The sequence below is a fragment of the Lissotriton vulgaris genome, chromosome 3_1 (genome assembly GCF_964263255.1).
Source record: "Lissotriton vulgaris chromosome 3_1, aLisVul1.2, whole genome shotgun sequence".
NCBI classification, from domain to species: Eukaryota; Metazoa; Chordata; class Amphibia; order Caudata; family Salamandridae; genus Lissotriton; species Lissotriton vulgaris.
The window spans coordinates 881,462,490-881,478,234 of NC_141689.1; the positions used below are offsets into that span (position 1 = coordinate 881,462,490).

The 15,745-nt window shown below is 46.8% G+C and overlaps 1 protein-coding gene across 1 annotated transcript in view; it reads right to left on the reverse strand.

Annotated features, from left to right (window-relative positions):
- The window catches only part of CDC37L1 (cell division cycle 37 like 1, HSP90 cochaperone), a 246,415-nt gene that overhangs the window by 75,658 nt on the left and 155,012 nt on the right, over positions 1-15,745 (reverse strand). Inside the window, exon 5 of the mRNA XM_086961203.1 lies at positions 5,818-5,940. Coding sequence (XP_086817329.1) covers positions 5,818-5,940 — 123 coding nt within the window. The remainder of the gene's footprint in view (positions 1-5,817; positions 5,941-15,745) is intronic.

Here is a 15,745-nt window from a genome sequence, read left to right on the forward strand (position 1 = left end):
CTATAATTGCAACAGGTTTAATTCTTCTGTGGATACTAAGTTCTCGCCCTCTTTATGCACATTTCTTCATCCGTCTCACTGCTAAGTGCTGTATTCCATAATACGATAACAGAACCTGGGTGCAGTGGCGGCTGGTAACTTTTGGAGGGAGGGGGGCATGCGGGACACGCACACATACACATAACACTCACAACCATGCATTCACGCATAAACACATCCATTCACAACACTCTTTACCAAACATTCATACATACATGCATGCACGCACGAAGCACTAATAATATACTTAATTTAGCCCTACAAAGCAGCCATCTTTGAGCTGGCACTAATGCACCCTGCTACTTCTAGCAGTTTGACACAGCAAGTTGGTACATCAGACAATCACATGGGTTACTATTTGTATCAAATTTGGAAAAGGTTTGATAACCAATCTCAATTTTATAGATTGTCTTTTCTATACCTGTGGACATGAACAGGAGGTTACCTCGCAGTTACCGTTCCTAAACTAAAGGTGAAATGAGAGTCTGGCAAGTACTGGAGCACTGGCCATTCACAGGGTTATTGATTAACTTTCAGTTTAGAAAGCGTCCTGATACCAAAAGACTATCTGGTGAGGGAAAACAACAGATCTACTGGACTGCATGGATAACCACTTCTATAGCTTTTTTTTGTTTTAAATAAAGTCAAGTTAGAGCTGCTCGAGAGGTGTCCCCAGAAAGAGAATTCCAAAGGTTTGTGTGTCTAGAGAGGTTAACACGAGGCAAGGCTATGAGATGCAAAGAAGAGGATCTGGTTGTGTGCGGATGCCTGTAGTATTTTAAGTTTGTTCTGGAGGTAGGTCGGACATGTGTTGGTTATTGCTCTAATTGGAAGGCACGTGCCTTAAAGAGGATTTTTTTCTGGATGGGGATTGAATGAAGGTTGGCCAAAGAAGGGGAGATAGCTGTAGAGATCAGTCGTGGGCACTAACAGGTGGTCTGTCGAAATTGGCATGACTTGCAGACTATGAGAGAGATATTTAGGGGCACCATGCAGCAGCCAAGTCCTCATACTGTAATCTAGAAGTCACTAGAGCCTGTGCTGCTGTATTACCAGTGGAAAGGAGAAGAACATTATGTGGCATGTGTAAAAAATGCAAACAAATGGTGGAGACATGATTGACTCGGTATTGAAAAGGAAGTTTGACAGCAAAAAAACATTCCCAGACTTTTAACCCAGGACTTGGGAAAAGGGCCCTGTCCTAAAGACTAAGTCCATCAAGAATCAGACCAGAAAGGTGTGTCTTTGGCAAAGATAAACAGTTCAGATTTTTCTCTGTTGAGCTTGAGACAGTTTGTGTTCATACATTTTAAAACATCTTCAGTGAAATCCTGAACCCTGATCTCAGTTTCCTGAGTGTTGGTAGGAATGGACACGAGTATCTGTGTATCACTGTAGTTTGATCGCGTCTCATATTCATGAGAGGAACCAAGGCGGCAATAGGAGAAACATAGATATTAAATTGAGTGGGACTTGGAGAAGGGCTTTGGGGGCACCATATTTTAGAATGGTGGGGCAGACTGAATGGGCTGTAGGAAAATAGCTTGAAAGTGATCGGAGAGGAAAGAATGAAACCATTTCAGAGTGAATTTGCAGATATCTAATTCAGAAAGATGAGAGAGAATGTGAGACCATATCAAAGGCAGCAGACAGGTCCAGATGCATAAAAATGGTGGATCAGCCAATGTCAAGGATGGTTCTGTCATCTGAGATGGAGAGCCGAGCAGATTTAGAACCATCTACAATTTTAGAGGCAAAGGGCGACAGTGAAATGGGTCTAAATCTGACAAGTTGGTTAGGATTGGCAGAAGGTTTTGTAAGCAAGGGGATGATCTTTGCTTTATTGCATTGCACTGGGACTGTGGCTTTTGACAAAGATAGATTACAGATGCTGAATAATAGAAGGAAAAAATTGTGTCTGTAACAACTGAGGGTACTTTAGGAAGACAAGGGTCGGCAGGCAAGACGGACTTAGTGAAAGTAAAAATAGTTTTAACTTGGGCATTAGTGAGGGGAACAGAGTTTGAGAGAGAGGGGTCACTGCAGAAAAGCCAGAGGCAATGGCATCCAGAGTGGCCCCAATTCAAGAATTGAAATCAATGGATTGACCGGTCAAGAGAGGACATTGGCGGAGGAAGTACTGGGTAAACCACCGAAACCACCTTTGAAATTGAGATGGTTAACTTTACGTCAAAGTAGGGTAATACGGAAAGTCGGACTGGTAGTGGGAACAAAGGAAGGTGCAGAACCAGAGAAAATGAAAAGATCAGCAAAGGGATCCAACCATACAAAACCAACAGTAAAACTAAACTAAATTAACAGTTAAACTAATATTACCGACAACTGCAACTGCAAGGTAGGTGACAATGGTGCACATAAGCTCCAATGTCTTTGACTAGGAAATGCACTTTAAAGGACGCTCATAGCTTTGATTAATACCATGTAGGAGGTACAACCAACAGGATGCACCAAAAAAGACTCAATAATGTTACTCGTTTCTTTAAAAAAAATAATAATAATGTTCCCTAATCGATGCAAAATGTTTAAAAAACAGTTTATTTCATAATAAAATATACGAGTACCAAACCTGGACTGTAATGATACTTACATACTATACATGCAAAACAAATCAAATAACCAAAAAGAAACTTAAAACATCCTGTATCATGTAGGTTTTGTTAGTATAAGCATGCATTGGCAAAGTCAAAAAGGTCTAGCTTGAACACGCTTGCATGCTCACTCAAATCATTTGGGCATTTGGGCACATGCATGTCACCACGTGTTTGTAAATTAAAGACACATCTACTGACTTTGGCAATGCTGGTTTTATTTTTAAATCCGTGTGAGTCATCATCACAATGCATGTTCACTCATGTATAGCGACGTTAAGCATGCCATACATACAGTAAGTTTTAAAGAACGCGTTTCAACAAGATAACTATCGTTCTATGGTATGGTGGCACTAATATGCTTCGTGGAGATATGGTGCCACCGTGTGGCCAGGCCAGAAATTGCTCTTCGATGCGCGGTTTTTACAGACACTACATAAAATAAATACGTCCTATTTCATACGCAGTGAATCCGTTGTTACAGGTCAGATGCCGTACACCTGTGCGGCTACATACTCGACATTTCCCTACAAAAGCTCTTTGGACGGATAAATAGGGTTCCAGGTGCGGGAAGGATTGTTTACATCCTCTACAGCAGACACCCATGGGCAACTTTTAAGCGAGGAGACAGTCTAAGACGTTCATTGTTTCAAAGTTGATCAAATTAATACAATTATGTAATTATTAGTAATAATCAGAATTCTGGCAGAGAGCAAGGCGGGGGCCTGCAGAGCACGTGCACGGACGCTCACATTTGCTGCCCTTCAAACGTCCATTACCGCTGCATAATATCGAAAAGCACAGATGCGGACATGGCTATGGCAAAACATGCACCATATGGCTGGAACAAAAGAACTCCGCTAAAGAGCCCCTTCGCGGGTGCCTGTCAGACATTGCAGCGCCAGTCTGACGAGGAGCAGACCCATATGATGAAGCATGACACCTAGCTTGCTGGGTGTGTGAGGGTTCTAGTTCCCAAGAGAGAATCCCCTCTTCTTCCCTCTTGGTCATTTCCTTCTACACCACACACACTTCCCTTTCCACCCAGTCCTCCCGGGGAACTTTGTGTATCTTCTTTGTTGCTTGCAAAACATGCACGAATGCCAGCACAAGGGACAAAATTATGGGCACAAGTCCCACCAGAGTATAACTTCAAGGCCAGCATGTCACCCAAGTCGCGAGATGTTCTTTCAGCTATGAAAGAATGAGAACCGAATAAAATAAACAGTTTTCTTTGCACATATGAGGTATCCGGGGCTCTAAGTACATGATGTGCAGTCCGGAGGTATCCGGGGCTCTAAGTTCATGATGTGCAGTCCGGAGGTATCCGGGGCTCTACGTACATGATGTGCAGTCCGGAGTTTCGATGAAGTCATTTAGGGCTAAGAGCAATATAGCAATGGAGTTCACGCATTCACCTGGGTGACGGCACTGTTAATAGGGAGGCGGTCTTCCATAGCAGCAAACGGAAGTTACAAGAAGTTATGGGGTTCAAAGTTACGAGATGGAGAAATTAGAATTTCTTTCCACAGGAAACGCATAAAGCCGTCATGCAGTGTAAAGCATGCGTGGTTATGGTTACTCGTGGAAACGGCTGCGTTGTAGTGGCCGTTTCCCAAAGCCGTCCATATTGTGGCGCCATCACAATATGGTCTGAAGAAGAGAGAGGCTAGAGCTCAGACTCAGAAAGCCTGACTATTTATCTTACATTGTAATCACGCAAACGTGCCCTTTAGGTTGGACTTTGACAGACTAAATTCCATGGGAACCAGCCTCAAGTCTAAAGGCAAAGCTGGAATGAAGGGTTAGAGGCCTTGCTCCATTTCCAAAACACCAGGAATGGCCACAGGAAGAAAAGATCTCACATGTTTGGCAGAAAAAAAAGTTGAAGATGATCAGAGACTCAAAACTAGTGCGATCGCTTTGTGGCTATGAGGATTAGGCAATAGTTGTAACTTTCTAGGAGCATGAAATCTTCCCTACCATATATACGAAGATCTGATACCCTGGTTCGTGCAAATTTTGTCTTGTTGCAAAATGATCACTTTGGGTGAACCCCTTAATTGGGAAATATAAGATGTCACTGGTTGGTTGGGCTGCCACTCAAATATTTATTGATTAAAACACTACTTACTGTTTTTAAAAGTAGTTGGGTACAAGAAGTGGGAATATAGGTTCAGATTTAAATTCATGCAGTGCACCCTAAACCAGCATATCATTGCAACCGTTTTAACATTTTCATTGTTTTTGTTGCTGCAAAGCCGTATCCTTATGTATATTGCTATGGTTTTTAGTGACTGTACAATAAACATTTTGAGGCCCACTAGCAACGCATCTAGTCTCAACTCATAACTCCATGTAAAGGGGCGGGATCAGCAACTAGAAAACGGAAACGATTCATCTTTCAAGGTGCAGCAAAGAATACTGAGAGAAACGGCAAATGGGACAAATGGAGCGTTGGAGTTTTGACGTCTTGGTGGGCCATCAAGCCCTGCACCAAAGTTTCAGACACAAAGGAAACAAATACAATCTGGGATTCAATGCCTAGATTAGGAAGACGTGCAGAGGGCAAGGCCCTTTTTCCACCAAGCGCAGGGATGGAAAGCTCGACAGCCTGGCCTCAACTATATATAAGAGCCTTTCTTCTCCTCCACAAAGCACCAAACATGGTCAGAGGTGCTGGATGCAACGGTCCGTCTGGTGTAGAGGATAGATCTTCACTGAGTCAGGATCTCACCACAATCTCCACAGGCACCACTTGCTTCTATTCCCCCACTGATCCATATTGTCAAATGATTCATTGTCTCTCTGAACTGCAGCAAGAGGAAACATTCAAACCCACTCTACTAACCCAAAGCAGAAGGGAGGAAGGAGAATACTAGGTCTAACTTGTCCTGAAATGCATGCCTCATTTTAATGTACTTTCATGAAGATCCTTAGACTGAGTGCAGGTTTGGCTCAAAAAGTGCAGCGGTTAGATCTGTTAGAGGCAGAAGAACAACAGAGCAGACTGAGGTAACAAGAAGAACAGGCTATGGTAAGAAGGGCCAAGAATACAGAAACATAAGAGACAGACAGCAAAGAAACCTACATAAATAATGACATTTCAGAGTGACCATAGTTGACCTATGCCCTGGCTTTCAGCACGGCACTAGAAAGTTTCACCTACTTGGGCTTTCTGGAAAAACAACCGGAAACAGCCTCTTGGGTCCACATTAGCAGCTTTAGCCATCTCTAGAATGAACTGCATGACGACTGCCTGATGGGCCACTTGTTCCATCAGAGCTCTCTTCTGCAAAGAAAAGGATGGGAGAGAAGAATGTGTAAGGAGAATGCAACTAAATGTGTTATTCATAATGTCGTGCAAAAGACTTGCAACCATTTACAAGCTAAAGGCGATAAAACATGTCTTTCTGATACAGCAAGGCACGGAGGAGTTATCCTCAAGCATGTAGAATCTAAAAGGTGTGATTTCTGGGGTAGAATTCTAATAAAAGTAGGCTAAAAATACATTTACTTTTATGCAAAGATTTACACTTTGACATATGTGTCATATGTATCGTTAGGGCACCTTCAAGGACGTGCTCAGGATATCAAATGCTAATATTATACAACACTGTAGGAGGATACACCTTTCTGAGAATTCTACCCCTGCCGCAAATAACCAGCCGTGTTAACTTCTGAGGAACCAACTAGCAAAAAGGAGTAGGAAACTGTAAGCAGTGAATGCAAGTTTACCATTATGGACAACGATGTACCTATATCTAGTGATGTGCCTTCAATTTGCCATGAACATCCCAATTCTTATGCTTCTAAAAAGTATATGCGAAAATGAGTCATTGAGCAATTTTACACTAAGACACAGCCTTTAAATCTATTCAAAGTTCATTCAACTGAGCTTCTAGTGCCACAGGTACTGTCCAAGTAAAACATTATCCCCCAACATAACCTCCTGTTAAAACTGATATTAAAATCAATCAAATAAATCAGCTTGAAATAAAAAAATCTATAAAAGCAATTAAGAACCACCCCACCTCTACCAAAAATATCTTTAAAAACGAAAGTGGTCATAAAATACTAAGTGGGCTAAGGCAACCTACTTACTGGCCGTGTGTCCACGGTGCAGACTGCGTTGTAAGGCTCGCGTAGCACTAACAGTTCAGCTTGGTCTTCAACAACTAGAGTACTTACTAACAAAAATGGCATTTATAAGTAGGGCCAAAGGAGCAAGAAAAAATGGCATAGATTACCCAGATAAGTAGGGCTAGATTGACTTGTAAATTAAATCGATTCAGTTTGCTCAACTGAGCTTCAAGGTATTGCCCCAGTAAAACATCACCACGATTCCACCCCCCATACAACGGGTTCGCAGGATACTGGGATCTATGGTCCGATTATTCTGCTGAATGGGGCAGGCAAAATGTATGGTACACTTTTGATCAACCGCATTCGGATTGGGCTGAAAACAACCAGATTCTATCCAACCTCCAAGAAGGGTTTAGGAAAAGAAGTTGAGACTCTACTTTACATGCATCAAGTATGTGAAGCTGAAAAAAATCTACCCAGTTAATGATATTCATATATTTAAAAAACACATTTGACTCAGTCGATAGAACTCTCCTATGGTACTCACTGAAAGACAAAGGATTACCCGAAAAACCCCAGAACACCTTACCTCAACTTCATCATAAGAACACAGCTGGGGTCAGGTATGGGCAGAGGAGTCAGACAAGGCTGTGTTCATGCACCAACTTATTCAAAATATTCAAAAGTGATGCAGGATAATCCTGTCTCGAGCTGAGCCTGGACATACCAACAATTGTAGGTGAAAAAATCCCAAAAGAGATTACTGGAAATATGTACTGTCAAAATGTTAGAAAACGGGGTCGAGGCTAAGCCAGGAATGGAGTGCAACGTGGGTCTTCGCTTCTCCACTCCACCGCGGCCTATCTGTACTCATCTGCCACCTTTATAGCATTTATCCTGGGCCACGACCATACGCCACCTTCCCAGGATGAAGCAGAGGGCCCCGGACATACCTGAAACCACTGAGGCGCCTTACCGGGATTAAAGCCCGACCGAAAGCCCGATACAACGCCTGGGGCTGTCAACTTGTATCCCCAGCCTGGAAACAGAGTAGGAATTACCTTCCCTCCCTTGTTAGTGCCCAAGAGTCGGCCCGCCCCAGACCTGGACCGCGTCTCTGGTGGAAACGAACCCTACTGGCTTTATTGGTGGCAGGGCGTTCAGGCGGGGCTTACCTGGGAGGAGACCCTCTCCGGCCCTGGTGCAAACTTCTCGCTGACTCCAGGTCTCTAGAGACCGGTGGAGGCTCGGCCCAGCCACTTGCTCCGATGTAGAGCCGAATCTGGAGACTACCCAAGAACCCATTGCATGGCCCGAAGGCCGGTAGGCATAGACTCCGCAGAGCCCTGGAGGGACGTAGCTGAGACCGTGCAACGCGGCTCCTGATCCACCGCGGCGGTGGCGCTGGGCCATCATCATCCACATCACTGAGCAGCCGACTGGGAGCCTCACCCTTGCAGGGACTTGGCAGCAGACATCAACGGAGGAGGTAAGGGGGATCGGCTGCGGGAATCGAGCAGCATGCCCCATACCCCACTTCCCTCTTTTAAAGCCTACCAGTCGTTGACTCAACCCTAATCACAGGGGACCGGCCTGACGGACGGGGTGTGTGGACATCCAACCCATCATGCCACAGTCTTGCATCCTACCCTCCCTGTCTGGTGTGCATAGGGCAGACGGGCGCCCGACCAAAGCAGCACATTTACCAGGCACCCTCTTCCCTACCCAGTTCGTGTGCTCCCTGTGCTGGTATAGACAGCTTGACATATCTCTTTGAGGGGGTTTTGCATCGTCCCTCTACCTCTGCTCCGACCCCCCTATAGGCCCTGATAACAGGCCGGTCAGTAAAATATAACTCAGGGGTCCAGTGTGCTAACTGAGACGACCTACGTAGAGACTTCCCCCCTCTTGTGGGCCCTGTCTGAAACTGTGGCCTGCCTACTGCCTCGTCCATCACACTCCTGTGACAGAATACATGCCTTTGAGGCCTCTGCCCCTGGAGGTGGTTGTACATGGCCCCTACAACAACACATGAGGATCAACAGGCCTTGCTCTGGATAGCTGGTACTCCCCGCTGCGGGACATTCCCAGCCACCCCATTCCTACAAAGTACTGCAGTCGCACACACCGCAGGGTCAACCCCTTGGCCTGCTCGCTGACTGGCTGATACACAAGCCCACCACACAGGCAGTACACAACTGACAGAGCCACTACGGCCATGCCACGTGATAAAGCTGGCCAGGATACCCTCTCCACACCGGCTAAGGATAATCCAGTGACTTCACTCTGGCAGACCGGTCCTGGTCACATAGGCTTTTATGACCACCTTTCTGCAAGAAATCAAAACCAAAATTGGCTCCGGCAAAACAGAGTTAAAGGACTGCCTCAGAGAGATCCAACAGGACGTTAAAGTGATTGGGGGGAGAGTGGACAACTTCGAAAGCACAATGGATACGCGATCAGAAGATCACAAGAATTTGTGGTGCAGGATGCTAATGCTTGAAAATCAACACATCGACCTTCAAATAAAGCAGGAAGACCTGGAGAATAGAAGTCAACGCAATAATCTCCGCATCAGAGGTGTTCCGTGCAGAACTTTACAGCAGACCTTTTGCAGACAATCAGAGTTGATGATGACGCGTCTCACCCCACTCCAGAGAGAACCCATTGGGTGGCTGGTCCTCGAGGTTGCCCAGACTTCACTTCGGACATTCTCACGCGCATCCACTTCTTTGTCGAGGAGGAAGCCATCTTGCAGAATGTCAGAGGAATTACCAACCTACCATACAACGGATACTCGATTCAGATCTTTCAAGATATTCCTCCTGTTACTCTCCGTAGACGCAGAGACTGTAAACCAGTAACCGACAATCTGAGTGATCTCCACATCAAATACCAATGGGGTCACCCTTTTGCATTGATCTTTTCCTGAGAGGGCAGCCGCCGGGCTCGCTGCTCCCTGAGAGAAGCAAAGCAACTTCTCTAGCTCCAGTCGGAACCTACAGATACCAGCCCCTCTTCTGCCCAGGCTTCTTGCAGGATAAGAATACGGCCTGAATGGGCCACGATACCTCCACCTCATAACAAATCTGGCCCTAATAAACAAGACTCTACCCAAGCCAAACAGGACATCATTCAGCACATCGGCGCCATGAGCGAACCCCGTTCACTGGCCCACTATTCAGAAGCTGCGGAATAGCAGGCATTTAGATCTCTGTCGGACACACTTGGGTCTCCCTACATACAATTTATAGACTTGGGGACACTATAGACCTTACTACTTGGAACATAATATAGCCCCGAGTGGCTCGTGGTGCTCTTTCTACTCTGCCCGCTCCCACTCATAGAAGCATTCCGACGAGGTTATTCTACCACCTTGTAGGCTGAGATCCATCGCCATTTCTCCTACTCTTTAGACATAGGCGGATCAACAGCTGGCTTAATGCCTCCTCTCCAGAATGGTGGCTGATTAACTGTGCCCCCCATACCCACAATGCCCTTCAGAAGAGTGACTTCTTCAATGGCTCCTATCTGGACTCCCGAGCTGTTAAAGAATGGCAGTACACGCTACCGGCCCTGTTGGGATTTCTAGGTTACAAATACCATTTTTTCTCCCTCTCCCTTCTATCCCTACACTGGAGGGCGTAGGCGTCTGTCCGGGGGTCCCCTCTGCACCTTACCAGATATGCCCTTCAGACTGGAGGCACTTGACACAAAGCCTCCATCTCTCCTCCATGGGATGGTACAGCCTCCCCATACATAGCCTCAGCACCGCCTTTTCCTACCACTATGAATGCAACACCAATTGTTAAGCTCCTCTCCCTCAATGTCAAAGGGTTTAACTCCCCAGATCTGACAATATATGCTCATACAAGACCTCAATTTCATCTTCTTACACTTGCTACTTACGGACACACATCTTATGGCTCATCCCAAATACCCCTGCCAATACCGGGCGTCCTCCACCTCCAAAACAGCAGGAGTTGCAATACTAACTAAAGCCAACCTAAAGCAAAACACCCCCTTGGGTGCTAAGAGACACTGAAGGCGGCTACTTAAAAATTCAAGCCCAGTTAGGCCACAACCCTCAATCTTTGGGTGCCCAACCAGGCACAATACGCCTTCCTGAGGTCTCTGTTGAGGTACCATTTGCGCTCCCCAGAGGGATTAGTGATACTTGGGGGTGACTTTCACTTGGTCTGGGATCCGCATACGGACGGCAGCATCACCACCTATCAAGGCACAGGGGCAATGTCAGCCGCCCTTAAGAAAGACCTTACAGACTTAGGCATGGTGGATGCCTGGAGATACCAATTGCCAGTCTCCCGGGATTACTCTTTCTACTCACATGTCCACCGCTCATACTCGCGCAATGATTATTGCTTCCTTTCCTACTCTCTGATAAGGTCCCTGGAAAAGGCCACTGTATCAGATATATCTATATCGGACCACGCCCATATAGCCGTAACCTTCCGTGTCCCTGGGGTGGGCATGACACCCCGCGTCGATGGCACCTACCTCCCTACATACTACGAGATCCAGTAGATGTAGTCAAGATCCACCAGTAGATTCTAGCCTTCTTTCACACAAACATCCCCCCAGATCCGCTTGCACCTATGCGATGGGACACTTTCAAAGTGACTATTCAGAGAGTCAGCTCCTCCATTGCCCGGTCTTGTGAAGCCCACCTGGTCGAAACTAACCTAGCGAATAATATCAGGGCCTTAGAACGCACAGACCACACAATGCCTTCGAATAAGCATAAGAAACGCCTAGCGATGCTAAGGAGACAGCTAAGACTACATCGTACTAACAAAGCAGAACAGGCACTCATGACCCTTAAACAGAAATTCTTTGCAGGGGGAGATAAGGTGAGGCCATCACTGACACACCGTCTCCGGGCCCAGTCTGCCAAAGCTCATACCTCCAAAATTAGACATTAAGTTAACTCATGTGCTACGACTGAATGGGAAAAAGGGCAAGCTTTCTCTACTTTTATAAAGAGCTCTATACTGCCGGCACCTTATTGCCGCAAGAGATCACCTCCTTCCTCAGAGCATGCCCTTGGGAACCCATTATTCCACAAAACGCAAAACTCCTTGATGATCCTATCCCTTTGGAAGAGCTACACCAGGCACTAAAATAACTTCCGATGGGCAAAACTCCGGAACCGGACGGCCTCAGAGTTGGCTTCTATCATGTCTTTCTCCCCCAGATCCAAGACCACTTTCTTCATCTTTTTAACACTTTCTCTGAAGTGTCGGGTCTTGCCTCAAGATGTCAGAAGCCAAAGTAGTTCTCATACCCAAACCCGGAAAGGATCCTTCTCTCTGTACTTTCTACAGCCCCATCGCCCTCCTCAATACAGACGTCAAGATATACACTAAGATACTGGTGAATCGTCTTGAGCCTTACCTCCCTGGCCTGATAGATCCGGATCGGGTGGGGTTTATAAGACACCGTCAGGGTGTAGACAACATCCGTTGCATTGCTCACTTCATCGAAAAGGTGCAAAGGTGAGTTATCCCTGCTTTTTTAGTGTCCCTTGACGTAGAAAAGGCCTTTGACCGCATCAACTAGCAATTTCTACGAGCAGTGCTGCACAAGATAGGCCTACGTCTGGCTATGATCTCCAAACTAATGGCCCCCTACACCAACCCTACAGTGGGGATCCGTATCAATGGTCAACTCACGCCTCTGGTTTCTGTATGCAGAGGCAACCAGCAGGGATTGCCCACTCTCTCCCCTTCTCTTCGCCCTTGCAGTGGAACCTTTAGTTATTGCTATACTCCGGCCTCCGGAATTAGCAGGCATCCCTTTTGGAGGTCAAGACCACAAAGTGTCATTCTTTGCTGATGACCTCCTACTCATGCTCACTGCACCTACTACCTCCCTTCTGGAATTAGCCTCCCTCCTTTGAAGTAGCCTCAGGCTTTAAGATTAACATGACCAAGTCCTAGGCCCTGAACCTCCCTCTCCCAACTTTGGAGATCCAGCAACTCCAGTCTCTCACCCCTTACATTGGACTGACAACTCAATCCTGAATCCTAGGACTCAATCTGACCCGTCACGCTCCTCATGGACTCAGATCAATTGGCCTTCCTGCCGACAAGTAATCCGGGAAGAAATACGCCGCTGGAAAAAACAACCAATCCTATGTATGGGCTGCCTTAATGTCAAAATGATGCTCCTGCCCAAAATACTATACCTATTTTAAACCCTGCCCACACCCCTTCCGCAGGTAGACATTCAGAGTCTTCAACGTGACCTAACCTCCTTCATATGGGGCAAAGGCCATCCCCGCTTTTCATATAAATTGCTTATGATGCCCAGAGATCGAGGCGGTTTTGCCTGCCCTAACCTCCTCGAATATTATTGGGAGTCTCATCTCCGATATATTTCAGAATGAGTGGTTCGTGAAAGTGAGAAACATTGCCTCCACCTGGACTGGGCAGTCACATGTAGACCCCTTTGGAACCTGGCCTGGCTCCCCAGAACGGCGCTCCCACGAAGCGCTTACATAGCAATCCCCACGAAAACAGTACTCAATATCTGGGATAAAAAATTGCGATCCCCAGAAGCCTCACATCCTTCGCCTCCACCAACACACCTATAGCTTGCAACCCCATGTTCGCTTCGGCCTTGCAATCACATGCATTCCTATCTCGGACTCAGGGAGAATGCCGTACTATCCAAGACTTATTCGATGGGGACAAATTAAAAACTTTTGAACAATGTAAAAAATCCTTTCATATCACTGAATCTGATAGATTACAGTACAACCAGCTATGTCATTGGCTGCTCGCCCCCAACTATACCCAAGGAGCCACCAGACCACTCACTCCTTTTGAAGTTCAGGTCAGAGCCTTTGAGGGTACATGTGGCTTAATATCTCGTACATACCAAAAATTACAACACTCCCACCCAATCAGCTTTACACCTATCAGAAGAAATGGGAGGCGGACATGGGGGGGAAGAGGTGACTCCACAAAACTGGGAACAACTAGGACGTGACATTCCTAGAATATACAGGAGCATCCCCTAACCTGAGTCTGCATACAAACTAATGACGCATTGGTACTATACCCCCGTACGACTAAATAAAATGCTACCTACACTCTCCCCCCTCTGCTGGAGATGCCAGGCAGCAATGGGAGACTTCATACAGATATGGTGGACTTGCCTGCGCCAAGCCATGTTTTGGAACAAGGTTGTAAGTCACATTAAAGATACAGTGGGCTTTCCCATACCTAACTCCCCCATAGTGACCCCTCTAGGTATCAACTTGCAGTCATGACACACTCTGATAGGTGCATCATCGCACAGATGTTGGGAGCGGCTAGACAATCTATTGCTCTACAATGGAAGAAAACCTCTCTCCCTGATCTCCACTTGGATCCACCGCCTCTGGCATGTCATGGCTATGGAGCTACTGACGGTCCGCCTAACTCACAGGGATGCCAAATTCACTTGCACTTGGCCATCACCATTCACCACCTTTTGCAAATAGAAAACACTCGCTATGCCTCTCCCACACTACGGGGACTACTTGAGGACCACCTCCTGCCATATCCCGAGACAACCCAGGACAAACCCCCTGACGCTCGGCCTGAACAGTAGGCCTCCCTCCTCTCAAACGCTGGACCTAGACTTATCGATCACCCCCTCCATCAGCCCTCTCCATTATCACCCTCCTTATTCGAACCCCCTTCCCCACCCTCTGTTATTTCATGAGTTCTATTCAATTCAATTCAATTCAATTAATTTATATAGCGCGCTACATACCCAGAGGGTCTCAAGGCGCTTGAAGAAGGGTGGGGAATTACTTGTCGAATATCCAGGTTTTAAGTTGCTTTCTGAAGGCTAGGTGGTTCTGAGTGAGGCGAAGGTGAATGGGAAGTGAGTTCCAGGTTTTAGCCGCCAGGTAGGAGAAGGATCTTCCTCCCATGGTGGTTTTGTTGATGCGAGGTACAGCAGCAAGGGCTTGGTTGGAAGAGCGTAGCTGGCGGGAGGGGGTGTAGAAGGAAAGTCGTGTGTTGAGGCATCCGGGTCCAAGTTCGTAAAGTGCTTTGTGTGCGTGGGTTAGGAGGCAGAATGTTATCCTCTTATTGACGGGGAGCCAGTGGAGGTTTTTCAGGTGACCAGAAATGTGGTCTTTACGCGGGATGTCTAGTATGAGTCTGGCTGATGCGTTCTGGATGCGTTGGAGTTTTTTCTGAAGTTTTGCGGTGGTACCAGCGTATAGGGTGTTTCCGTAGTCCAGGCGGCTTGTAACCAGTGCGTGGGTGACCGTTTTTCTAGTTTCGGTGGGGATCCAGCGAAATGTTTTTTTGAGCATGCGAAGAATGTTGAAGCAAGATGATGAAACGGCGTTGACTTGTCTGGTCATCGAGAGTGAGGAGTCCAGGATGACGCCCAGGTTCCGTGGGTGGTCCGTCGGGATGGGTGCTTTTCCAAGGGCCTCTGGCCACCAAGAGTCGTCCCAGGCGGAGGGGGAGGTACCTAAGATAAGGACTTCTGTTTTGTCTGAATTCAGTTTCAGACGGCTGTGCTTCATCCACTCGACTACTTCTTTCATTCCTTCATGTAGGTTGGTTTTGGCTGTGTTAGGGTCTTTGGTGAGTGAGAGGATCAGTTGAGTGTCATTAGCGTAGGAGATGATGTTGAGGTTGTGTTGGCGTGCGATGGCCGCGAGGGGGCTCATGTATACGTTGAAGAGGGTGGGGCTGAGTGAAGATCCTTGTGGCACGCCGCAAATGACTTCAGTGGCCTCTGACTTGAATGGTGGGAGGCGGACTCTGAGTTCTTCCGGAAAGGAACGAGGTGATCCATTCCAGTGCTTTTCCTTGGATTCCGATGTTTCTGAGGCGTTGTAACAGGGTGCTATGACAGACTGTGTCGAAGGCTGCGGAGAGGTCGAGGAGGATGAGGGCGACTGTTTCTCCATTGTCCAGTAGAGTTCGAATGTCGTCTGTTGCTGCGATGAGTGCGGTCTCAGTGCTGTGTTTGGC